Below are 27,834 nucleotides of genomic sequence, written 5' to 3'. Positions count from 1 at the left end.
GTCGTAGTCCAACACTCTAACCCAGCCTTTCCCAACCAGTGTGCCTCCAGATGTTGTTGGACCACAACTCCCATCAGCCTCAGCCAGCATTGCCGATGGTCAGGAAAGATGGGAATTGTGGTCCAACAACATCTGGAGGCACACTGGTTGGGAATGGCTGCGCTAACCACTACACCACACTGGCTCTCATCTGCCAAGAAGAATGGGCCAAAATCCTTCCGACACCGTGTGCTAAGCTCGTACATACCTTTCCTAAAAGACTTAAAGCTGGTATTGCAGCAAAATAGTGGCTCTACCAAATGTTAATGTGTGGAGGTTGAATACTTATGCAAGTAACACGTTTCTTACAAACATTTCTGAACATAAAACCAATGTCATCTTACAATAATTGTCCCTATAAATGTCCCTGCACCTTAATTTCAACTGACTCTGGCTGCATTTTCTCTGTTTTCTGTCTCTAATTTTTTTAAAATGCACTTGGGCCCTATACTGTTTTATTGCCCCCCTCCCTCTAGCTTGTGAGTATTACCTTTTAAACTCTGTTGCTTATCAACATCTTATGTTGATGAAACATCAGTTGATCATCCTAGACATCAGTCTAACAAAGGATGGTTCCCTAGCTTCCCTTACAGTAATCACAGTGGGACCTGCAACAGACTGTTGCAGTGTGGAATGTTCTTGTTCAGGATTCCAGTCAGCTATGCCCTTTTCCAGAATACAGAAGAAATAATGATCATATATACAACACTCCAATAATAAAACCTCAACAGGTTAAATCAACCTACACTTCAGCATAAGCCAAATGTATTTCGTTACAGAGGTCTTCATTGGTGGTCACTGAAGAAGAATTTTGTGTCAAAACACAATTGGCTTACGTTGAAAATATTGCATGCAATTTGGCCTATTAAGGTTTTATTATTGGAGTGTTTGTATATATGATAATAATTTTTGTAATAAAATATTTTCAATTATATGTATGTTTTCTGAACTTTGTTTCTGCTTGTGTGAGTTTTCATTAGGGAGTAGTTCTGCCTTGGCTGTTTGAACTTTTCTGGAATATTCCATTGTCCTCTCTCCCTGGTTTTCTAGTTTCTCCTGTCTCCAAAATCAGCCCGTATTTCATGCCCATTAAGTATGTTCAGTTATCATAGAGCTATTTTGGGGGTGGGAGCATTCATTCCTTGAGAGCTTTTTTCCCTGTTGTACAGCCGCAAAACTTGGGATTTCCCCAAGCCTTCTGACATCTCCCTTTTGTGTTGGATGGTGCCATGTTGGCTACATAATGGTCCAAACTTGAGAAATTAGTTCTTTTTCGGGATATAGGATAGATTAGCCTAAATACCTTTTACCAATAATACGTCTTTTTGCTGCGTTCACATGATTTGAAAGCTGTGATTTCCAGGTTTATGTACATAAAACAATAGACATTTGATTTAGCATACGATGTTGTATCCTTTTTTCCTTATGTGTGGATGTTTGTATGTACCTGTGTATGAAGCAGACTTCAACGAGGGTGTGACAGCGAAGAAAAATACTCAAGTAATATAGTGTCACTCATTTCTAATAAAATTGTTTTATTTCTAGTTAAGTGTATAGTAAAATACCAAGAGTTTTCCCTCTGTCTCAGGAGGCATAGATATAATTGTAAGAGGCTTGACAACTTGGAGCATAAAATGTTCTTATCCTCAAATTGTCATTCTGAGAATTTGGAAGAAATTAATTTTAATAAGCCAAGCCATCATTGCAGAGCAACCTGCCTGGCTGTCATTTAGTTGGTAGAGATGTCATGTTTTTTAGAAAACCAGAGTAAGGTGCCATATCCTTAGAGCAACCAGGAATTCTGATGGTTGTCCTCATTATTACTTACTGCAGTTATATCTTGCATTACCTGACAGGAACTCAAAGTGGCATACATGGCTCTTCCCTCCCCATTTTATCCTCAAAGAATCCCTGGGAGGTATTTTAGACTAAGAGAAGGTAAGTGACCCAAGGTCACTCATTGAGCTTTATGGCTGAGTCAGGAGTTGAAACCAGGTCCTAGTCCACATTACACTGGCTTGTAATAAATGTTTTTGAACAGCGTGTGTGTATGTATGTGTATATGTGTGTGTGTGTGTGTGTGTGTATATATATATATATGTATATGTATGTATATATCTTGCATATAATAAAACGTAAGAGTGTTATCATGTAGCCTCTCCCCCCATTGGAGGATTTGTAATGCCTCATCACAATCCTGGATTTGCATGAAGTCAGGGCGGGGTAGGGGAGCAAAAGTGAAGGCAGGTTGAGCAACAGCAGTGGCCATGGCATGGGAAGAGAGGGTCACTGACTGGAAAAGTGGTGTTTTAAAACAATGGGAGAGGTCTGAATAGATTGAGAAGGAAGGAACACTGAGGGTTTAAAAAAAAACAAGCAAAAATAGCAGAGATAGGTACAACACAGAAGCTAACAAAACAACCTTTCCCAACTCCTTTCTCACTGTACTTTTAAACTGCAACTTTTTTCCTCTTGGCATCTTCCCCTGCTCGCTTTACTAAAACCTCTGCTGTTATTTAAAACCTCTATTGCCCTCAAGATTTCTCCATCCCTGCTTTACTCAGTCCTCTCCTGCTGTTTAAACCCATGATTTTCCTCTCAAACTCTCCATCCCTGCTTTATTCAAACCTCTGCCATTGTTTAAAACCACCATTTTCCTTTCAGTGTCACTCCAACCCTTTTACTCAAGGTTCTGCTGATGTTTAAAATAATAACTTTTTTCCTTTCAGTGCCCCTCCTGTCTCACCGTACTCAAACTTCTCCCTCTTCCATTTCTCAGCTGCCTCATATGAGAGAGAAAAAGGATGCGGAGCCCTCAAGTATTCCACTGTAGTTTCACTCTTGGTATGATGTGTTGTCTTCAACATGAAGTTCCAGATTCAATGTAGCAATTTAGAACATATTTTATTAACAAGTAAACACCAATATATGTACAACATCTATTAACTGAACTTAACCTTCTTTAATTGAACAAGCTAACTGCCAGGCTTGCTCTTAAGATTCTATTCAGTTTAAAGATATAGTAACATATATCATCACAGGGTGTATGTCCAAGGGGGGTTGCAGAATAGGAGGGGGGGAGGCATGGAAATGGGGGTGGTCTTTGTGCAAGGGGGTGTTGAGAGGAGGAAGAAGAGGAAAGGGGGTGAAGGAAAAAATGGGGTAAGTTTGCAAAGGGGGCTGCAAAATTAGAGGGGAGGAGGCATGGAAATGCGGGTGGTCTGTGTGCAAGGGAGAGTTGAGAAAAGGGGGGAGAGGATGAAAGTGAAAATGGGGGTTGCAAAAAGAGGGAGGCGGCATGGGAATATGGGGTAAAGATGAAAGCAGGTACTGCAGAATAGGAAGGGATGGTGACTTCATAACTTGTTGGAAGATGAAAAGTGTGCATAGTACTTGCAATGTGTGGGAGTAGGAAGATGCAGGAGGTTACAACAGGGGTGGTCGGTGTGCAAGGAAGGGTTGCACAAAAGGACAGGGAGGGGAGGCATGGACATGGGGGTGAAGGCAAAGTGGGGCTGCACAATAGAAAAGAGAAGTGGCTTCAGAAACGTGGTTAGGAAATTGAAAGGGGAGGTTAGTAGTTGTATGGGGTGGGAAAGGGAAGCTCTTGGGGGTTCATAGTGGGAATGGTGGGGGTGACATGTGGAGTGAGCAGGGGCACAGCCCCTATTGTGTGTGTGCACGCTGTGGGGGTGGGGAACTGGATTATGTGTATATTTCCCCCTTTTCACAAGTTTCGTAATACTCTTCTACCTTATAATAGTTACAACTGCTGCTAGCAACTCATGTGGTTCTTGCTTATGTATATCCTCCTGATGGGGTTAATCCTGATGGTATTCTCCATTGTAATTATACAGCCACAAGAGTGGCTGTATACTATAGTCAGCATGGGGTTTTTTGCATTCCGCAATGTTAAATTGAAATTACCCCCGATGCCATTCTGATGAATGCCTGGCTGATTTTTAATAAATTTAACAAATTTAGCATTGAACTCAATGATAATGTTAGGCATGCTCAGTAAGAACCAACTGTCAGTGTTCCAAAAGCCAGACTCACAGCTGCTGGGCTTGCCTAATTGGGACCACACCCATGCCAGACCTTATTTCACTTTAGACAGAATCCTGGGAAGTGTAGTTTATGAAGGGTGCTGAGAGGAGACTCTTATTTCCCTGAAAGAGCTCCAGTGGCCAGAGTGGTTCAACACTCAGCTGCTCTGATTGTAGCTCTGTGCGGGGAATAGAGTGTCTCCTAGCAACTGTCAGCACTTCACTAACTACACTTCCCAGGAATCTTTGGGAGACACCATGACTGTGTAAAGTGAAATAAAGGTCTGTTGTGGATATGGCCAGGGACACCTTTGGTTTAAATTTGGGTGGGAGGCTACATGTGCCTGCTTTAGGATAAAAAAGTGGAGGAAACCCTGAAAAAGAGTGATACTGTTCACAATATTTTCCTTTTGGAAAGGAAAGGGGCTTCCTCTCTGCCCAGTGCCCACCCATCCAATCTTCTCCCCTCCCTGCCCCTCCCCCAGGTCAGTTTCACCTATCGTAAGCATGATTGCACAGGAGTAAATCCCAATGAACTCAAAAAGCAAGCAAATGATCAAACCTGCCCTCCCCTCCTCCTCTTCCCTCCTCTTCCTTCCCTCTTGCCTCCTCTTCCCTCCCTCTTGCCTTCTCTTCCCTCCCTCTTGCCGCTTCACCCCTCCCTTCCCCTTCCCATCCCCTTCCAATCCTCTCCTCCTCCTCTTTCCACTCCATTCCCCCCTCCCCCCGCATGGTCAGTTTTACCTATCCTAAGCATGATTGCACAGGAGTAAATCCCATTGAACTCAATGAGCATGAAAATGATCAAACCTTCCCTCCCATCACTTCCCTTTTGTCCCTTCCCTGCTCCTTCCTTCACCCCTCCTCCCTCCCCTTCCAATCCCCTCTTTCCCCAGCCCCGTTCTTCTGCTCCACTCTCTTCTCACTTCCTCCTTTTCTCTGCTCTCCCCTCCTCCTCCCCCATGGTCAGTTTTACCTATCCAAGCCATGATTGCACAGGAGTAAATCCCACTGAACTCAGTAAGCATGCAAATGAGCAGACCTGCCTTCCCTTTCTTTTCCCTTCCTCCCCTCTCCTCCTTTTTCTTCCTCCCCTGCCCACTCCAGGCCTCCCTCCCCATGGTCAATTTCACCTATCCTAAGTATGATTGCAGGGGAGTAAACTCCACTGAACTCAATATGCATGTAAATGATCAATCTATTCTCAGCAAGCTTGCATAGGATCCCATTTCTTACCTCCCGGATTAAAAAGCAGAGAAATTCACTAATAGGCAAAAAACCTTGCGGTTCAAGAATGTACCTATAGCCCACAGATATTTCTATCAAAGTTTTGCCTATTAGTGAATAATTACTTTTAGACAGCAGTGCCACTTATGGTGGGATGAAGGCACCCTCCTGACATGAGTATCACTGCTGCTTATCTGGAAGGGATGATGCAGGGCAGTGGTGAAGTTGGGTCTTTGTGGTTTTACTGCAGGAAGCACTGGATTGGTAAGCAGCAGCAATGCCAGTGTCAAGAGGGCAGCCCTACCCCATCACCACACACCACTTACTCTTGTTAGAAAATGGTTATGTATGTATGTGAATCCTGTGCTGAGTAATAGAGTGGTTTGTTTTTGGAAGGAGAAAATGATTTGTCTTCTTTTGAGTATTCCTGAGTCTTTTTTTTGCTGTAGAACTCAGCCTTTTTTTACTTTGGAACTCATCCTCTCTATGCTCTGCCTTTCTGAGCCAGGTGCTGGCCTCTGGATCGAACACATATAGAGTAACTAGTGTTAAGTTACTGTTTGTTTGTTCAGTGCATTTAGGGCCTGCTTTTTTTTTTTGCTGAAAAAGCTCCCAGAATCGCTGTCAAGCAAGCCTCTGTCCTTAGGTGTAGAATCTAAAAAGACACAACACAAAGGGAAGGGAGGGTGGGGAGGGAAGGAAATGCAAGCACACACAGGCACCCAATTCTTAATGTTACAGGAATCTTATAATAACCAGCTTGAATAGAAATGAGCTGCTCACAGTTTAAGAACAACAACAACAAAAACCTGTGGCAGCCCCTGAGAAATAGGCTGGTGACCCAGCCTTCCTGGAAGCAATTGCAACACACCTAGAAATTGTTGATCTTACAGGGTGGGGTCTTGGCCTTCAAGCATCTGGCTGGAATCTTCTGGCTTCTTTCCACTTCTGTTGCACCAGGTAGGCACATGAGGGGCCAGTTGATACCATCTTTCCCAAGAGCAGATGGTCTTGCTGATCTTCCTCACAGCGCAGTTGGAACTGATGGCCTACGTAAGGGGGAGGAAGAGCCCAGCCCAGCTGGTGACAGCAGCAGTGAGTGAAGATGGCAGCTCCTCACTGTCTGTTGCTGCTTTTAATTTGGATTGCTCAGAATAAGTGGCATAGATTTGTTGGGCATTAAGAACTCTTAAGAAATCTCTTGTGACAGTCTACTTCGTTTATTTTTGACTCAATTCAGTGCTTCAGTTAATATAGCATTGACTGTTGTGTGTGGGTTCTTTTTGCATCATAGTTCTGAGTTTATTTTGAATAGGGCATTCTTTGTGACAACATATATTTCCTATTATTTGAGAGATACACATATATATCTACCATAGTTTATTATAGTTGAATGTGGTCTTGTGAATCACAAATCTTAACATCCTGTTCATGTTTAGTACAAGATGGGAATATTAATACTACATATTTTTGTCTTTATGCACCAGGTCATCATTATTAAAAGATCATAATAACCTACACTTCTGTATTTTAAAAAAGTGATTTGTTAAACTTCTGACATTTTAACTGAATTCCTGAGTGCACTTTCCTAATTTGCAGAGCATCATAAAGGCAGGAGATTTGCTTCACAGATGCAACAGAATTCTGGGTTCAAAACCTGTTTTTAGCCAATGAATTGCCATGTAACTTGGACAAATTACTGTTCCTCAGCCTCAGTTTTGCAACTAAAAATATTGAGAGCTATTGACCTTTCTTTGGAAGAGTTTTGTTAAGGCTAAAGCCAATAATGACCATACATCACTGTGAAAATTAAAAATTACAAAAAATAGAAGCACTATTTCTCAAGATACCTGTGGCTTCTGGGGTTCACAGGATGATTTGAGGGGGCTGGTAGGAATAATTTTCCTAAATCAGATCTGTTTAAAGGGTACATTGATTGCCTTCTAGTAGTTACATAATACATTAGTTCTGTAGTGGCATTAAATGCTCAAAACTGTAGTTGTACAGGATAGTTTGAGTGATAATAATGGGATAACTGATGGTAAGAAGACAGATGAAATATATGAAATGAGGAAAGTAGAGTAACCTGCTGGAGGGTGGAATTCCATGGAGAAAAGCAGAAAGCTTGCAACCAGATTTCTTCTTTCCAACTAATGCACTTGGTTCAGGAGGCGATTCTCTTGGCAGCATGTTGCATTGATTTTTAGGTTGGAGACTGCAAGTCTCTAAGATTCTGTAACAGAAGACTGTAATTAGTTGGAAAATGAGCTGGCTGTAAATCAGAAATGTCTTTGTAGACTAACCTGCTCATTTTAACATTGGATTGGAGTTAAAGATGCCTCTCATTTTTTGTATTGCTTTTAAGTGTTGCTAAGCAACTGAGCATTAAAGGGAATTATACAAATGTATGCCTGCTTATCATACTTACGGGTATCATGGCATTTGAAATTTTTTTTAGGCACAGAAGAGAAATAGAAAATAATGTGACCTTTTACTACAGAACTAATCAAATATAAGTTATGTGGAATATTTTGCAAAGCAGTGAGACCATTCAGGTGAAGTTGGCAATCTAATACTAATTTGTGTCTCTTGAAAATCTTCCTCTTCTGTATCTAAATGTAAAATAGACATTTTAAAAAGATACTCGGATTTGTTCTTCTCCATATACTTGAAAGTGTGAGGCTAGGATAATAAAGCCTCTCAGATTTGGGGCATGACCTAGTCAGAATTAAGCCATTTGAGGGCTTTGAGTGATTTCAGTAAAAACAACAAAGAGTCTTTGGCACCTTAAAGACTAACAAGTTTATTACAGCACAATAAATTTCAGTGAAAGAGATTAAACACGAAAGCTACCCTCCACATCATGAAAAAGAACGGTGCAAAAAGTACATAGAAAACAATTTTGAGGGCCAAACTAGACATAACGCAGAGTGCATTGCTTTAAGTGCTGTGCCCCTTTCTGCAATATCGTTAGCTGCCACAGAGGTCCGGCAATATTTGATAGAGAGGATTTTAACATTTTCCTCGCCCACCATAATCCCAGCAAAAATCACTTTCACTGTGTGAGGGAAGTTTCCACTTGTGCCAAAAATACAAGATCAGGGCTCTGATTTGTATGCACAGTTTTAAAAGTCTTCAGTGATCTTAATTTTAAATCTCTGAGAACTAATGAGAGGCCATTCAATTCACTCATTTCCTATCTGCATGTATACATCTTCACATAACCAGGTGTCACTAAACCACAGTGTAGTGCTCAGACAAGAAGTGCGATAGGAAGTACTTCATATAAAGCGTTGTTTTTTGTATGTACATTCATATATTTAAATGAGTGATTGCTTAGAGGTTGGAAATTCCTTTGTTGATCTGGTATGACCATAGCTCTACCTATCATGCTGATCTTAATAGTCCACATTAATTGTGATTGGTATGAATATCCCCTCCTCCGCTTTGATTCACCCACAAATTCATTAATGTAGAAGACACCGTTTATGGAACTGAACAGTGTTGTATGCTGGTAGTTTAAGAAGACTATAATCATCAGCTATGTTCCAGAAATCCTGTTTACTTGCAGACTCTTTATAGCACACATCCAGTGAGGCTTTTTTTGTTATCACAATACACTTTCATTCATTTCCATTTTTGATGGTAGCCAGTTTGGGCTTCCTTTTGGAAGCCAAATCAATGTACAAATAACATAAATAATTATAACAATATCAAATGCATTCTAAGCATTAAAAAACAATAACAATAAAATGCTTCTATAACATATTAATGATGTTTCAATAAAATGAGCAAAGAGCAACAATTCAGTTAATAAGCATTATACATAATGGTGTTTAGTACTTGAAGGACATTATATTCAGCAGCTGGAATTGTGTATTTTTAAAAAATGTGCTTTAAATTGTTCCAACTTTTATACTGTTTTAATTATGTTGTTTTATAGCAAATGTTTTACGACTATCCTGGACGTCTCATCCAGGAGGAAAAGTGAGATAGAAATCGAAATAGCAATATTTTACTAAAATCAGTTGATAAGCATAAAAACATAAGAGCCCTGCTGGATCAGACCAAAGGCCCATATAGTCCTGCCTCCTGTTCTCACTGTGTCCAACGAAATCCCTATGGGAAGCCCCACAAATAGGACCTGAGTTCAAGAGCACTCTCCCAATTGGGCTCCCCAGCAACTGGTACTCAGAGGCATACAACCTCCCGTACTGGTGTAGTTCACAGCTATCACAGCTAGTAGCTATTGATAGCATTATCCTTGGTGAATTTGTCTAATCCCCTTTTGAAGTCATCCAATTTTTGGCTATCACTACATCTTGTGGTAGATAATTCCATAATTTAATTATGTGCTGTGTGAAGAAGTACTTTCTTTTTTTCCTTTTCCTTTTTTAGATTTTTAAAATATTATTATTATTTAAGATATAACAAAACAAACAAAACAGTGGGGTACAAAAACAGGAAATTAAAAATACCTTGGCTGCATACTGAGAGTCCAGAACAGTAAGGTAGAGATGTGTGTATATAAATACATTTTTTTCTGCACTAGATAAAAAAAAGGGATATAGTACAAACAAAAAAAATACTCACCTTTACAAAATCCAGAGACTGTAGAAAACCTTGGGACCTTTTATATTGCTATCTCCCTCATTAGTGTAGGAAATAAAATTCCAGCATTCTGTGACAAATTTGACTTTTGTTTTCCGCTTTTTGCAGTCTTTACCTTTTGTGTAAGTTTTTCTGTTCATGCTGCCAATTTTGTTTGTACCACAAGAGGATGGAGATTCCCTTCAAGCCCTTCCAAAATCAAGCAATAAGAGACCAGGCTGCCATTAACATTAAGCTAATTAACTGCTTATCCTTTAGGGCCAAATTTTAGAAACAAATTTAGTAGAGCCAATTTGGGAGTTCTAAATATTTTTTGATTTGTATTCGTTTCCATTTCTGAAAACACTGCGTCCCAGAACTTCATAACTTCACTGCAGGTCTACCACATATGGGTGAAAGAGCCTTTATCTGTGCAACTCCTTCAGCAAAGAGAGGAGGCAGTCTTTGAGATACAGGATGATTTTACAGGGGTTAAATACCATTTTTGAACCACCTTTAACATCGATTCCTTTGTCGCTGGTGATATAGTTTTATATGGAAATTTAGTCCACCTAGATATCCACGGTGCCTCCTCAATTTCCACTTCCACCTCCATTTCCCACATTTGGCTTAAGCTATCCATGAAGCACATGTTCCTCTGTAAAAGGAGGGCATATATACTTTCTTTTCACTGTCCTGAGTCTTCCAACATCCCGTTACATTCAGTTCTAGTATTATGTGAGAGGGAGAAGAAGCTCTGTATATCCACTTTCTCCACATTGTACATAACTTTATACACCTCTATCATCTCTCCCTCTTACTTGCCTTTTTTCTAAACTAAAAAGCCTCCAGAGTTATCATAGGAGAGTTGTCCTTGATAATTTTGGCTGTTGTTTTCTAACAGATTTTATGTTCAGTCCCTTTTCTAATGACTCCTAACATGCAATTTGACCTTTTCACAGCTGCTGCACACTAGGTCCACATTTTAATCAAACTGTCCACTATGATCCCCAGATCACTTTTCTGGACAGTCACTACCAGTTCATGCCCCAAAACCATATATGTGAAGTTTGGATTTCTTTTGCCCCAATGTATATCATTTTACCCTTGCTTATATATTGCATCACATTTGCCATTTTAATGCCCATTTACCCAGTTTGGAGATACTCTTTTGAAGCATCTCACTGTCCCTTTTGGTTCTTACCCAAACAATTTGGTGTCATCAGCAAACGTGGCCACCTCACAGTTCACCCCTAACTTCAGGGCATTTTTGAACAAATTAAAACTACTGATCCTTAGGGGAATCCACTTGAACCCCTCTGTTGTGAATACTGTCAATGTATTCCTACTATCCTATCCTCTTACCTGCTAAGCTTACTCAGGAGTCTTTGGTGAGGGAGTTTATAGAAGCTTTTTGAAAGTCTTGAGTACACAATGTCTGCTAGACCACTCTGTTCATAGTTATTGATGATCTTAAAGTACTCTAAAAGGTTAGTAAGATAGCAAGGATAAGTCCTGCTGGTGGTTCTTCAACAAGACCTTCTATATGCATTGCAGTTCTATCTTTAACAATGTTTTTGGCTTTCACTGATCACCCAGATGCCTTTTCAGAAATCGGTATTACATTGACCACTTTGGTAGAGAAGCTGATCTTAGGGACAAGTTACTTTTTTTTTTTTTTTTTTAAGATCAGCAGTTTCACATTTGAGTTCTTTAAGTCTTGGGTGGATGCCATTTGATTTCGTTTTTAATTTGTCAGTAAGGCCTAGAACACCTTCTGTTGTCACCACTGTTTGCCTTAATTCCTTACCTCCCTTCCTGAGAAATAATTCAGGCATAGGGATCTGCCCTACATCTTCCGCAGTCAAACAGATGCAAGAATTCGTTTAGTTTCTTGGCACCCTCCTTTTCCTCCTTTTAGCACACCTCTGACAGCCAACCACCTTCCTAGCCCTTTTTTTTTTTGCTCTTTAATGCATAGGATTAAAACAATGATTTCTTACAATACAGATATTTCAGTAAATAATAAGGGGCCCATGCTAGAGCTGACTCCTAACCAAGAAGGCCTTCTCATTTCATGCTGGAAATGAAGCTGAAAGAGCATATCCTGAATACACACAAATACCTAAAGATCTTACAGAGAAAAATAATATTAGTGATCATACAAAACATAGCAAATCCCAGAACCCTCAGACTAATTATGCCCTCTATGTCTCAGGACCCTTAAGCCACTGTAACAATGAAGGATACTGAAAGCCATCATAAGCCCCCAAAGCCCTAAAAACCCTCATGTCCGCACAAAAGTCTCAGCTGCTCATCTGGCTTGCTGTCTCATTAGGTCTCCTCAAGGATCAGTACATTCCTGCCCCCAGCCTAAAATATTGTGCTGTGCACATGGATGTGATGCACATGCTCCCTTAGTTTCCTGCTAATATATTTTGTAGCTGGAAATATCTGGAGAGTTGGAGAGATAACAGATAATATATTTCAGGGATCACTAGCTCATTGCCTGGGGGCACCATAAGACCTAGCTCTAGTCCTCTTAGAAGGAATGTTATGGAGCAAAAAGTGCAGGTACCCTTCTAAGCAATTTCTGTGAAATGAGCTAGCCTGGCTGCTTCTTTCTTTCAGTGGCCTGTCCAGAGCCACAACTACGAGGCTGAGACGCGGGTGCAATTAAATCTCGTTTTATTAAAGTAATGGATACATCAAAGGCATTGCGTTTCATAGAAAAACCTTCACTAACTCACTAAAATCCGTAACTACACTCTAGACATGCTCTGCGGCGTATGAAGGAAGTTGACTCAGCAGCTCCCCACTGTGAGCGGCAAGCTTAAGTAGGGAACGTTTCTGATTGTAATCTCTGACTCCTTTGCAAGTCCTGTCTCTGCCCTGTCCGTTTCTCGTGGCGGCGGAAGCGAGGTGATGGGGGGCGTGTCTCTAACGGTTCATCGGAAGACACCTGCTCCTGAGTAACGGGCTCGAGGTCAGGGGGCTGCGTCATGCTGGTGGCATCCTGGGAACTGCTTGGTAAGGGAGGAGTTGGCACTTTCGCTGGCGCTTCCCCCAACAGGTCCTCAGCAGCAACTGGGGGCGGCATGCTCTCCTCAGAAATCGCGCCATCCGTGGGAACTGGCTGGAATTCAGGTTCGCTTTCCCCCCCAAGGTCCCGCTCAGACTCAACAACTCCCAAGTCTTCTGTGTCTTCTGGCAGCGGAGGCGCCTGAAACTCATGCCTCCCCCCTTCCTGTCCCTTCTGGGAGAGCTGTGTTATTAGCTAATGAGTGAAGTCAGAGCTGTGATTAATAACTGACATATTTGAACACCAAACAATAGCAGTCCCTGGGATCCTAAAGAGCTGCTGTTTTGCCTTCCCTTTTAGTGTACTTTTCCTGCTTCTATCTTTTTTTTAGTCATTGAAACCTCTGTAGTTTGTCCTTTTTTCCTAGCAACCATATGCATCTCTTCTGTGCTGGGTTTCTCTACAGCCAGGTAGTTCCTAGAAGTTATTTTCTGTGAATACTACTACACAGTAAGTGTAGTGAATCCCCCTCCCTCAAAAAGACAAATGTGAAAACTTTGCAAAGAGGCTCAGGCATGTCTCCTGCTTTGCAGGAGCTAAAGACCAGGGACTCATTAAAAATTCACTGTATAGTTAACTTGCAGGACAATGGTATACATATCTACTTAGAAGTAAGACTCTTTGTGCTTCCAGATAGGGATGGAATCCTCTCCTTTTTATGTTTTGTGTTTAAGTGTTGCCCCCTAGTGGTTGTTAATGATCTGATTCCTTTTCCTCCGATATTTTTCATTTTTCTGATCTCCGATTTTTTTTTGCTTTGCAGAGAATTATCGCTATTATAATTGCAATTTATTCACAGGTCTCCGTTATTTATTCTGAACTCTGTAATTACTGCCTGTTTACATTCCTTTTCAAGTGCACTGCAGAGCAGATTAACGCAGATGATCAAATCAGTGTCTTCCCCGCTGCTGCTTACAATCAACACCTCATTCCCCCCTGTTGCTTTCTGTCTGTCAGTTACAATCAACACCTCACTGACATCAGTGAAAGGGAATACACATTTGAAGGGCTCACATAGAATCACTCACACCATCTATGATTTCAGAGCAAATTTTTAAAAAATTAATCAAAAAAAAAGAAGAGTGGATCAGAAACCAGGCATGGAGAGTTGCTACTTCAAAATTTTCTCTGCCAAGATAGAAAATATCAGAAATAATGGCAAATCCAGTTATTGCAGAAACAGAGTCCATTGCTGCTTCCAGGTAAGTGGGTCCAGGCTGGCAGCCTAGGCTTTGGTGTTGGCATTGGGGATAAACATGGTTTTTGTGCCTTTAACAGCTGTATGGTAAGCAGAAATTCACCATGGCAAGCCTCTTCTAGTCTGGAATTAACATTATGGAAAAATAACTACTCTCTAATTTTGTGTTATGCCATGCACCCGTGGTAGCCATTTTGTGACTGTTGCCTTTAGCTCTCTCAAAATTTGAAATGTGTTACCTTATCCAAAAAGGTTGACGACCCCTGATATATGTATTCGGAACTAGTTTTCATGACTGAGCATTTAATACCCGTGTTTTGTTAGCATTTATTTGTTATTTATAAAAATATTTGTATACCACTATTTTGTTAAAAACATCACAGCTGTTTATAACATGTTAAAACAACCACCACCATAGAATAAAAACATTAAAAATACAATAAAAACAAAGGTCAACTGTTGTGAAAAAGTATCATAATTGGCTGCATAAGCCTGATGGAAATTTCAGTAGGCGTTTAAAAGTTAACACAGAATGTGCCTGCTGAATCTCTTTTGGCAGAGCATTCCAGAGAACTGGGCCGATTACACTGAAGGCTTCATTTCATGTCAATCTTAAATGAGCTGATTTTGATAAGCTGATTAAATGGCTCATTCTGTTCCAAAACCAGGTCTGAATCTAGATTGTTATGAAGCTAGATAATCAGTCTCATCCAGGAATACCTGTAATTGCTCTACAACCACCTTCATTACCTTTGCCAAGAAAGGGGTGTTGGCAACTGGTCTACAGTTGTTAGTGTGGGCTTTTTAAGAAGTGGACGCACCACCACCTCTTTAAGGGCAGTGGGCATCACAGCATCATGCAAAGAGGTGTTTACTACATTCAGTCACCCCACTCTGGCTAGCTTTAATAAGTCAGGATGGACATGGATCTAATGAGCAGGTGGTTGGACGTATCACTGCAAGCATCTTGTTCACATCATCAGACTGCATTAACTGGAATTAATCCCACAACACTGGGTTCGACATTACATTGGACACCTCAACTGGAACTGCCACAATAGCAACATCTGAATCACTGTGGAGCTGAGCAACTTTGTCCTTGAAGTGTTTTGCCACTGTGTGCTCCAGAGGTCTGTCCCCCGGTCAGGAGCAACCAACCTCTGGACCACATGGAACATCTCAGCCGGATGGCTCCTTGAGGGCGCAATGGAGACAGCAAAGTAGGATGTCTTTGCTGCCCCCACCATCATGTGGTAGGCCTGATTGTGAGCCTGAATATGTGCTCTGTCAGCTCCAGAGTGAGATCTATGCCACTTACACTCTAGCCTTCACTTGGTCTTTTTCATCAACCGCAGCTCCTCAATATACCAAGGAGCAAAGTGGGCTCCACAGCATTGGAGAGAGCCCTCAGGAGTGATTGTGTTAATGGCCCTATGAGTCTCACTATTCCATAATGAGACTAGGGCCTTGAGAGGATCACCTGCTCTATCCCCAGAGGATTCAGCAATCTATCAGATTCCATCAGTCTCTGTAGATGGACCATCCTAACTGGTCTCCCTCCCCCGCAGGAGAGAATTGCTGCTGCAAGATCAAACCTCACCAAGAAGTGGTCTGACCATGACAGTGGAGTGCTAGCCATCCCACCAATTTCCAGACCACAATCCCCCCCACATGGGACAAAGTCTAGATCAAAGGTATGCTCTGCCAGTTCAGTCACGGTGGCTCCTGAGCAGCAGAAAGGGCAATACACCAACAGCCCATATCCTACTGGGCTAGGTTCAAGGTTCTTCTGTTGTAATATACAAAGTCCTGAACAACTTGGGTCCAGGATACCCTAAGGGTTCCCCTCGCTGGATCGTCACCTTGCAGTGGTGAGTGGGCTTGCGTGTTCTAATGAAACCTGTGAGTGATGCCATCGGGAGTAATGTACTCCCAGCAGGGTCACCCATGACGGTAAGGTCAAGGGAGAGGAACCAGACAAAGAACGATCCAAGAAAGTCCTCAACGGCAGAACAGGTGAAGGATAACAATGTGTATGTTACAATGGCTGTAAAGGCGGATGAAGGCTGCAGCAGATAAGACTTCCAATCGTCGTGGTATGCATGTCATTGGATCAAAGCCTTTTTCTGTCAAGATTGTGTGTTGATTGTTGTGCACCGATCTCCCCACATAAAACAAATTCATGCACAGGCGTCTTCCAACCAAACCAAAAGTCCCATGGTGATCGGCAAATGGCAACGGGGGCAGGACTGTGAAATCTGGAAGCCCTTAGGCATGGACCAGCACATGGGCGGTGGATACAGACTCAGTTGTCCTGGCTCAAGGACTGAGGCAGTTGAGTTGTTCGGCAGCTGTATCCATGACTGAGCAGTCCTATTCAGGATCCACTCTTCCCACCCCGTATGGGGAGGGGGCTAGAAAAGGTGCCCTAAACATAGTCTGCCTCATCTCTCTCCCTGACTGGATCACTGCATCTAGTGGGGTCACCACTTAGCAGTCGCAAAAGACAAGTGAACTTTGGAACGTGGAATATACGGACATTGCTGGACAATACAGATAGTGAACATCCTGAACGCAGGACTGCTCTCTGGACCATCCTTCTGAAAATTGGATGCCCTGATAAATTTGTGAATATTTTGCGTCTCCTACATGACAACATGACGGCGACAATTTTGGATAACAATGACTCTCAAAGTGATCCATTCAAAGTGGGATCAGGCGTCAAACAGGGATGTGCCATTGCTCCGACTTATTTGCTATTTTCATTGCCATGATTCTACACCTTGTTGAGGGGAAACTTCCCACTGTCGTGGAAATCACATATCAAACAGATGGAAAGCTTTTTAATCTCAGTGGGCTGAAAGCAAAAAGTAAGGTAATTGCAACCTCTGTCATAGAACTTCAATATGCTGATGATAATGTAGTCTCCGCACATTCAGAGGAAGATCTTCAAACTATCTTAAATGTCTTTGCAGAAGCATATGAAAAGCTTGTCCTCTCGCTTAACATCAAAAAACCCAAAGTGCTTCATCAGCAAGTGTGAACCAATCCCTCTGTAGCACCATCAATCCAGCTTAATGGTGCGATGCTGGGGAATGTCGATCACTTTTCTTATCTTGGCAGCCATCTCTCTGTAAAAGCTGATTTTAATTTCAGCATCGTCTGAGCTCTGTGAGTGCTGCATTCTCCCGAATGAAGCGTAGAGTGTTCGAGGATCGGGATATTCGCAGGGAGACCAAAATGCTTATTTACAAAGCCACTGTACTACCGACCTTACTGTACGCTTGTGAAACATGGACCATCTATAAACGCCACTCCCAGCTTCTTGAAAGATTCGACCAATGCTGCCTCTGGAAAATTCTGCAAATTGCTTGGGAACATAGGCGAACTAATGTTAGCGTATTGAAAGAAGTAAAGGCCACCAGTGTTGAAACAATGATCCTCCAATATCAACTTCGCTGGACCGGCCATGTTGTTCGAATGCCTGATCACCGTCTTCCAAAGCAGCTACTTTACTCCCAACTTAAGGATGGAAAACGGAATATCGGTGGACAGCAAAAGAGGTTTAAAGATGTTCTCAAAGCTAATCTAAAAAAATGTAACATAAGCATCGAGAACTGGGAAGCCTTGGCCCATGAGCGTCCCAATTGTAGGTCGGCCATTATCAAAGGTGCTATGGACTTTGAAGAAGCATGAGTACAGGGCGAAAGGGACAAACGAGCGAAAGGGACAAATGACCATCTTCCATCTGGAAACCTATGTCCTCACTGTGGGAGGCTGTGTGGATCCAGAATTGGGCTCCACAGTCACTTACGGACCCACTGTTAAAGACCTTATCTTGGAAGACAATCTTACTTGGCCACGAGTGATCGCCAATGACCCTAAAGGTTGCCTTAGCCCTTATATCCTAGCCCTATCACTGAGATCATCGTGAGGAGCGCAATTAGTTGTGTTCCGTGTTACAGAGATTTGACAGACTTAAACTAGAAGTCAGGTATTTAGTGTCATCAGCTGTTGAACACTCTTCCAGCAGAGATTTGACAGTCATCCTTACTTTTTGACATTTTGACATCTCTTATTTTCTGCCAGGGCTGGGGAGGAAAGGATCCAATATGATTCAGAGGAGGAGGAGAAGGGGAGTGGGAGTGGGTGGGTGCCCGGTAGGCACCCTTTAAAGCCCCTGTTGAAGCTGCCCCCACAATCTATGAGCAGATGTAGGAAGCTATCCCTGTTTTTTCCGCATTATTCCTACCTCTGGTACCAAAGTTTCTGTTAAAGAAGTAATGCCCAGGAATGCATCTACTTTGTTAACTGGGGTATTACTGTATTTTTATTTTGCTGTACACCTCCCTGATGTTTTGCAAGACAGCAGTATATAAATACTTTTATAAATAAATAAATTAGAATGCTTGAATATGAAGTGTTGGAATCCCAGACCTAGCATATGATAACTTCATTTTTCTTCAGACTCAAGGATTGTCATAGAAAATCTGAATATTTAGCAGGCGGGCCTATTAACCTTTCCAATTAATACTTTTGTTTTCAAGCCCGATGTTGCTATAAAGGAGCGCCTCCAGCATCGACATGGATGCCGCTCAACAAGATCAACCTCAGAGGGCCTTCTCTGGATCCCACCAGTCAAGACAGCTAGGCTGGTGAGGACTCGAGAGAGGGCCTTCTCAATAGTGGCCCCCACCCTTTGGAACTCTCTCCCTAGTGACCTACGCCATCGTCTATAATGAGCTTCCGCAGGACCCTGAAGACTTGGCTTTTTAGGCGGGCGTTTGAGATGGGCTAGTTTTCTACTGTTTTTAAATTTTAATTGTTTGATATACTGTTTTATCTTGTATGTCGCCCAGAGTGGCTGGACAACCAGCCAGATGGGCGACTAACAAATTTAATAATAAATAAATAAATAAAAATAAAGCCAAATGTCATTGGTTTATTGACTAAATATTTATTTGTCACTACAGTTGTCATTTATTTTCTTGTCCTCTGTAGCAAAGTTTATAAATGGTCAGCACTTTCACTGCGTATGTACTCTATATGTTTATTACATTAACTGCTTTTTTAAAAAATGAAGGTTTTAGCATTTTAAGATGATTCTTGATCCTCTGTAATGTGTATGATGATATCAGTGTGCAATGGCCAATAATTACTAGTTTCACCAGTTATTCTTAATTGTCATTACCGTAAATGAGAATAGAAGCAAGTTGCAGATTAGAGCTGGATATTCTCAATCTGGATTATTTTTTACAGTTTTTAAATAACAAATTAAGGTTGTTGTCTTATTTTGAGAAATGCTGCCTCCAGTACCAGCCCAATATCCTTGAAGTACAGGCCTTATAGTCAGATAATATACAGGTCAAGGGTTTGTGGACTTTGTTTTTTCTTGAATCCTAAGAACTACCAATAAGAGTCAGGTGCAAAATAGTGGCTCGGGGCACAGACAGCCCTTAGAATTAAGAAATAGGGTGCCTTATGAGAAAGACGTTGATGTTAACAAGATGCTTTCAATATGAATAATGTTCTCCAATGAATTTATTTGATAACTTTACATTTTCAAAGAACCGCACTGCATAAGTTTATATTTTACGTTCAGTTTTTTACTTGAGAAAAGCATGTACAAATTAATATAACCTGCTGTATGTTGTCCTTTTTTGAAAATTTAATTAAAAAAAAATTTTTTTTAAGAAATGGTGCCTCTGAGCACACACTCAGCTCAGGAAATAGTTTTTAATACTGGCACTCTGCTCACAGTCCATTCTTAGAAAAATCTAGTCCTGGTTTCCTGTCATGCTTTGCTAGTTTCAGCAGTCTAGTTTGAGGGAGTCTTTTTGTTGTTGCTGTTGTTAAACAATTGGGAGTAATGTATCCTTGCTAATCCACCAGTAGATGGTGATCTACCTTCTGCCTGCTTCTGCATAGACAGACGATGCAGGCACCTGCTGTGAAGCTAAGTAGGTCGGGGTCTGATCAGTGTCTGGATGAAAGACTACTTGGGAACTCTTAGCTGTACTGCCTTGTATACCCTAATGGAAGAAAAGTGGGATATAAATGTAATACTTTAAAAAAAGCAACATCATGTTTTGTGATGCTGCACTTGGACATCAATAAATGTACTTAATCTGAAACACTTACTGGCATAGTAAGTTTTATAGACTATGCTTATGTTTATGAGCATAACAGACTTGCAAAAGTTTTATGCCCGCTATTTTTTGCCTTGTTATTCAGCTCCTGCACAGAGCTGATGCACATCCCTACTATTTATATATAATTTACAGGACAATTCTGTACAAGTCTAGTCACTGAGTTCAGCAGAACTTCCAGTTAAGCATCCAGCCCATGTCTATTTGGGGACCTTTTTTCTGCCTATGTAAGGACAGTATTAGTGCTGAAAAGGGCCTGAGTAATCTTGGATGCCAGAGGCTACCTCCATGCTTTCCTGAGCCCCCTTCCTCTAATTCTAGACTAGCCGTCCATGACAACCACCTGTTTGAATCTGTAGGATTATTTTATGTTTTCTCGTTCTGCACTGTACAAGGGCTGTGTTTGAAGAGATGGGAGATTACTGGAGTAATGTTTAAGGTTATGTTTGTGTACTCTTTTGTCATCAAAACAAAACCATTGGGGCTCCGTATCTATCTGCCTCTCTTCCCAAATAATGATAAAAAGCACTGTCTTTGAAGATTCTAACAATCACTACTCTGTGTGTGGGGTGTATTTGTGTATAAGTGTCTATGTGTATTGACGTGCATGCACTAGGTGTCGCATTTCACCCTAGTAGCTTTGCTGTGGTCAGATGCCATTGCAAATGGGATTTGCTGTTACTATTAGGTGACACAAGAAAACTCATAAGAAGCTACAGTGCACAAATAGCTCCCTGTATGTTTCCTATCTCGTCCTCCCCTCCCTCCAGGGGTCCAGAACACTTTAAATTATTAAGTTAGTAAACCAGACTGAAATAGCATGTTTTCCTGAACTGTGTGCAAGAGGCTGAATAATTTAAAGTATCTTTAAATGTATTATTTGTATTTGGATCTGATATTTATCTTTAATATTTTGCTTTCTCTTTTCTCCTTTTAAAGCTCCACCATTCTGAAGCTACATTATGCATTTATAACTTACCTAGCTGACTTCTGTTAAGACATACTTAACTCAAAAGTAGTTTTGGGGAGTGCCTGTCTTCAAGAGGAAAATATTAAACTGCATATTAGTATTGCAGTGCTTATTTTGTTCTTTTATGTTCATTACTTCATTGCTGAATCTTCTGCCTTATATAAACATAATTTTTTAAAAACGAAAATTTAACTTTAAATCATTTTTGTCTTCTGTATAATGAAATAGATGCGATAATGGAAATTTGTTTTAAAATATTCTGATACCTTAGGCTAGGATTGTTTAGGCTTTCTAAGAGTGGAAAAAACTTAGAGCTGGGATTTGAACATACAGATTTCAAAAGCTCAGATTTATGTTCACTGAATCTCTACTGGCTCTTACCTCTGTGGTTCTGTACTCATTGCTCCTGAAGGATGCTGATATATATTTTCCCCCTAAAACAGAAGTAACCTAGTTTTAGGTCAAGCATTAATTAAAGTAACAAATAACTTGTAGTATTAAAATCCTTGTATCCATTTATGGTTTTTCTGAAATTGCTAACAAATAATTTGTTTGGTTAACAAACCAAATTTGGTTAACAAACCATTGACAGTTTTGAATTGTAGATTTACTATAAAATTTATAGTTTACCTTTTAAGTGCTATCTATAAATCTATCTAGAGTTATATTTAATATATTGCTTATAGTGTCAGATAAACAAATTTATTTATAAAATCTGACAGTTGCTGCTTCTGTTCCTAGCCTTACTGAGCAACTGATGTTTTAGCAAAATGTAGAGCATTTTAGAAGGGTTTATTTGGCAACAGTAATTGCTCCTAACCTTCATTTTATCTTGTATAGTGTTAAGCAATGCTTGGTTGGTTAGGAACAGTAGGACCTTTCCTGGGATCCTCTTGATCATTTTGCCAAGATTTCTCAGTGGGGCCCATTACACAAGTCAGGATGAATGCTCATTATCATATAACTGTCCTGCAAACTAGTAATAAGGAATGCTTAAGCAAAACTGGATATAATCGAACCTCTGCATAAACTTTGTGCAAGAACATCAGGATGAATGCTGAAATCAACAAATGTTTATGGAGGGACTGCCATTGGCAAATTTCATATGTCTTATCATAGTACTGTGTTGTATTTCCTAGGCTGAGAAAGTATAGCAGAGTGCTGTGGCAACTACATTTGTGTTGCTTTGTTTTAATGTGACCATTAAAGTCTCTAATGTGTCCATCAAATTACACTGGGAGTTTTTTTTGGCTGTGGAAATACAACAGTGCTGTGGCATCTAAATGCATCCACTTGTTCTGGCATTAAGGTCAGTTGAGAGTAAGAGGGAGAGAGGAAGCCAGCTTTGTTTCTCCACCAGGGATGAATGGTGCAGTGTTAAGTGAACTGCGTGCACTTGGAAGCCAATTGGGGTAATGCAGTTGCTGCCGAGGGGCGAAATAACACAGAGTTTGGGGTTGAACAAAGGGCCGCTTTATTAAACTATAACAAACCCATTAAAGTGACCTGCAGAGGGGAAACCTAGATGCGGGAACTGTCTATAAGCAAGCAGCTTGCCATACAGCTCTCGGGGACCAGCCCCTGTTGGGGTGAGGGCAAGCCCCTTTTGCTTACCCCTTACTCTGGCCACACCTTGTAGGTGAGTAGGGGGGCCTTCCCACGTCACCACCCCCTGGGGCTGTACAACTCTGGGCGGATGAGGTAAGTTGGCCCCAGAAGCAGTCCATATCCTGCCCTCAGACCGTAAAGCCCTGAGAGACAGGCCTCTGGAACCGCCAATCACCTCCAAAGGTGCCTAAGGGGACCACCTAGCTGTCCTTACCTACTTCCCTTCCTGCACCTTACAGCCACAAAAGGGGGACAAATCTCTGTTTAGTCCCCCTTTACCACACTGCCGAGAAGTACCTCTTGCAGACACCTCTGTAGGTCTCTCGAAAAGATGTTGTTCCCTGCATCCGTCAGATGAACACTATCGGCCCTATAACGCTCAACCCTAGAATGCTGTATGCGGGGGTGAGGAATAGCCAACCCCCCATGCTGAAGAAGAGCCAACCAAATTGGCCGGTTGACCCTTCTTCATGCCCGGTCTATCCCCTTCGGGTCCCTCGCACCACTCCAGTCCCCGCGTGGAAGAATGTCTGACCACAGCAGGCGATGAGAGGCCATCGTTCCCTCACAAACTGCATGTCCTCACATGCCTGCCAACTGAGGGCCTTGCCCTTAATGTCTGACCACAGCAGACGACCAGGGGCTATCGTGGCCTCACCAACTGCATGTCCTCACATGCCTGCCACTGAGGGCCTTGCCCTTAAGTAACCGAAGCCATTGTTGCCTCCCTAACTGTATGTCCTCACATGCCTGCCATCTGAGGGCCTTGCCACAAGTAACTGAGGTCATTCCCACCCAGGGGAATGACCACCACCTGCGGAACCATACACACTGGACCGTGCTGGAACAACATGGGTAGGAGCCCATCCCAGCGCATACTCTGTCAACCCAGCCACCAAACCATGGCCCGCCATCTGAGGCCCAGCTGTGAACCAATGTGCGTTTGCAGCCCCAAGGCCAGCCCATAAGATCATGACATGGCTGCAGAGTAGGCTGCACATCTGCTCCATTCCTGTCCAGCAACCTGCCAAAAACAGAAACAATCGTGAACAGTTGAGTCCTGGACCTTCAGGCTTGCCCCACGGGTGAATGTATTCCATACGCCCCATACTTCCACCTACCGACAGCCTGCACCTGCATTTACAAAAACCCAAAATAGACTGACCAAGGTAGGCAATTCCACTGCCGTGTAGGCAACTCAAATTCCGGAGGAGCATGTCCCCCAAACCCTCATGGGGGCTGCTCCCAGGCCTTGCGACGCTAAACCAAGACTTTATGAGGGTAGATTCCTCCCCATGAATATCAGACAACCAGGCCTGGAGCTTCAGTCATCCGAGAAACACTATAATGCCTTCACAGGATAAAATAATGGTGTGTCTCTTGCACCCCTGGTCTGCCTGAAAACTAACCTTGGACCACGGGAAGGCTCGTAGGGAAGTCTGACCTGGACCCAGCAACCCTCGCCCACCATCCGGAAGGCTCCAAAATTAGCGTGAGGGCCGCTGCATGCAACTGCTGAGCTTTGAAGCGTGATGGCGACAGGGCACCCACCTGACCAACAATCCCTGGCGGGTCAGGTGAAAAAGATGGATGAGGATCAGGGGTATGTGGGTGTTTCCCGGCCCAGCTGGCCAGCACATGACATATCCCAAGTTGTCTGAATGGTCCCGAAAGCCCCCTGCCAGCCTACCTTGCAACACACTGACAGACGGGCTTTACTCCTACCATCCGTGATGAATTCCAGCACGTGATTCACAGGAATAGGCCACACTTTTGCATAGCTCCTGCTGGCCCAGAACTCCTGGGAATCCCCTCCTGCATTCTGATAGCTGGTGAGCATGCTGGGGCGACCGATAGGTGTATGGTCATCTCTGACTCCACTCCCCCGTCTCCCAGTGTGTAGTTTGCACAGCACTGCCGAAACCCCTCCACTGATTTTGCGACTTCATATCAATAACACTATGGGACTTGCAGTTCTCCCTCCTGGAGTTGGCCCTTCCTCTAAAATGAAACAGTATTGAAGCCCTGCAGGAAAGAGGGCCACACAGCCAGGTTGGTGCATAAGGCAGCCTGAACTTGTGGTAAGGCTGTGAAAGCCCTGCTATGGCATCATATCTCCACCATAGAAGACCCCCAACACCTGAAGAGCAGAAAGCAAACACTTTCCCGGCCACTGAAAACTCCAGGATCTTGATCTGCAACAGTTCAAGCTTTTCCCCGGGCAGCCTGCAGCCCTGGGTCCAAGAGTCAATCTTAATACCCAGGAAAGTGAACGCTGGGGCAGGATCCTCCATTTTCTCAGCTGCCAAAGGAAGCCCCCCAGTTACATAGCCACGCTATAAACTGTGACATCAGGTGCTAACATGCACCCAAAAATCTGCCCTACCTGTGAACAGCAAATCATACAAATAGTGCCCCACTGCTTCTGAGCCCCCTCGTCTCCTGACTGTTCCCTCCAAGAAGGAGCTGAAGTGCTCCATGCGAGAATAGAGCAGCCCATAGGTAATGCTCTGCTGCCTAGTTGACCTAAAAGGCAAAACTCAGCAGCTCAAATCCGCTGTGTGTACCAGCTGGCGATGAAAGGCAGATTAGCTGTCACACTTGCCCATAAGGCACCTCTGCCACAGGCGTGCACCATATTGAATGAAGTGTAGTGCACTGTGCATAGACTATCTGGTATGAAGCCATTACTGACTGACCCCACATGTATGACAGATGGTGAATCAGGTAGACTTCGCCCAGTGCCACTTTGGGCACTATACCAGGGGACATTGTGAGAGCAGAGGTAGGGGATGATGGGAAGGGGCCAAGAACCTGCCCAACTGTATGTCTTTATCAATCTTCCTCTGGACCATTGCGTCCATACTTAAGACTGATTTAAGATTGCCAGCCATAAAGGCAAGCCCGGGGCCACAGTATAGGATCTGGAAACCAAAAGAAAAACCGCGTAACAAAGTGAGTCTCCCCATAAACTGGGCAGCCTTCAAGCAAGGTCCACAGTACCTTGAGCTTAGCTGGGAAGGGACACTCCTTGAGCAGCTTCTGCTGGGGGTTTCTTCTTACCCCTTTGAGGGCCCCTGGTCTCATATCTCTCTGTCTCACATATCCTTCTGTAAAGAAAGAAAAGAAATCATTTATGAGTAAGTACACTTTACCAGCTACTATTTCATTGTCGCTAACCCAGTTCCCCTAAACACAAAGAGGATATTTTGCTGTCACCAATATTTGACCCCACTGCAGCAGCTTTCTGCTAGTGGGTTTCTAAACACCAGCAGAATAGATGTTCAAAATGCAAACTTTGCATGCTATATTGATTGCAAGTAATGACTTCTCATTCCTAGAGCAACAGATGCTGGTTTTGAATATTCACGAAATCGGTTTTGAGGTTGAATTCTGGGATAATCCGCAGTCATGTATGTTTTTGTAGCTGTCAGTGACACCATAATTTTTAAATATCCATGTTGATAATTATGTAGTTATTTATGTAATTATTTTTGTAATCAGCTGCTGCTGTATATATTATATAAATTATACAGCCGCATAAATATAGATATAACGTTTTGGAAGGGAGAACTGGTAATACGAACAACTAGCAGAACAGAAGTTAACCTCTGTTCTGTTAATTTGGGTCTGAATAGAGTAATAATTTCCTGCCCTACTACAAGTGTTACTTTACTCAGCAATGGTAAAATGATTGTGTTATTTAGCAGTTACTGTTGTTGTGAAGCATCATGTTGCGCACATTTAAACCATTATAGAATGGGCACAGATTGTACTTTGTGCATTGCCTTCTAACTTCAGCCTCTGCAGTTTGTTTTCCTTTACATGCCTATGCATATATACCTATCAACTGAGAATCACATTCCATACGTCTGATGAAGTGGTCTAGTCCTCAAAACCTTATACTATAATACATGTTGTTGTTAGTCTTTCAGGTGCCTCGAGGTTCTTTATTGTCCATCATAAATATTTATCATATTTAAATTATATAAATATATAAATATTTATAATGCCTGAATTAATTGTAACTAACTTTAATTCTTTTAGCATGTCCACACTTTTATTTTATTTTTTATTTTTTATTATTTTTATTTTTCTTTCTCCTTTCCCCAGGGGTGGCTAAGCCGCCCCAGCGAATCCCCCCCATAGTCGGGGTAGCCGACAACACTATCAACTGGCCTGGCCCCCACCTAACGAGGGCTCACCACTGCTACCCTTCCAAATCACCACCCACACAGCTTCCTGCTGTCACCCCCCAACAGCGGGTGTTTGTGGTTGGGTGCGAAAGCCAGGCTGACTGGGCCTCCTCCGTCACCCTCCCCCAACTGCACGCAGGGGGGTGGGCACAAAAACTGGGCCTCCGCTGTCCCCCCCAACCACACATGGGGGTGGGCACAAAACACAGGCCGACCAGGCCTCTGCTGATGCCCCCTCAACTGCCTGCAGGGGCGCGCGAAGATAAGGCCAACTTGGCCTGCGAATGCGGCCTTCATGCCGCCGCCACATGAGTGCCCAAATGGCACCATCCACACAGCCCCCAATAATTGGCTCCACTTTTTTCCCGCGCTGCGTCTTCTCTCTACTCGATGTCACAAGCCAAAGAGGAGGAGAAAGAGGTGGTGTGGGTTTAAATAAGCCCCTGGCACTCCGCCCCCTCTTGCAACATGTCGCGTGCGCACATTATGTGCAATGCATGACGCTGCCCTCCTCTGAAATGGCGGCTGCGGCTTTGCCCCCTAGCCGCAACTGCACTCCCCCCACCCAGGCTTTGCGCGGGCGAGCGGAGTGGAATTTCTGTGCAGTGATACCTGAGTAGTGATGATGAGAAAAAAAGGAAAGAACTATCCTCAAACATTTACTTTCAAGCCGTGTGTGTGTAACTTTTCCATTCACATTTATTTGCATAACTCCAAACAATATTTTGA

General features: G+C 42.6%; 1 protein-coding gene across 8 annotated transcripts in view; it reads left to right on the top strand.

Annotated features, from left to right (window-relative positions):
- Positions 1-27,834, top strand: part of CEP85L (centrosomal protein 85 like) — a 146,038-nt gene that overhangs the window by 36,304 nt on the left and 81,900 nt on the right. Inside the window, exon 2 of one of the 8 annotated variants that reach the window (XM_061623705.1) lies at positions 2,769-2,883. The exons of the other annotated variants lie outside the window; for them this stretch is intronic. Within the exon in view, the coding sequence (XP_061479689.1) occupies positions 2,844-2,883 (40 nt within the window). The 5' untranslated portion in view covers positions 2,769-2,843. The remainder of the gene's footprint in view (positions 1-2,768; positions 2,884-27,834) is intronic. 8 annotated transcript variants of the gene reach the window in all.

This window comes from Rhineura floridana, chromosome 4 (genome assembly GCF_030035675.1).
Source record: "Rhineura floridana isolate rRhiFlo1 chromosome 4, rRhiFlo1.hap2, whole genome shotgun sequence".
NCBI classification, from domain to species: Eukaryota; Metazoa; Chordata; class Lepidosauria; order Squamata; family Rhineuridae; genus Rhineura; species Rhineura floridana.
The sequence above is the reverse complement of the archived record's forward strand: the minus strand, read 5'-3'. Positions and strand labels throughout refer to the sequence as shown.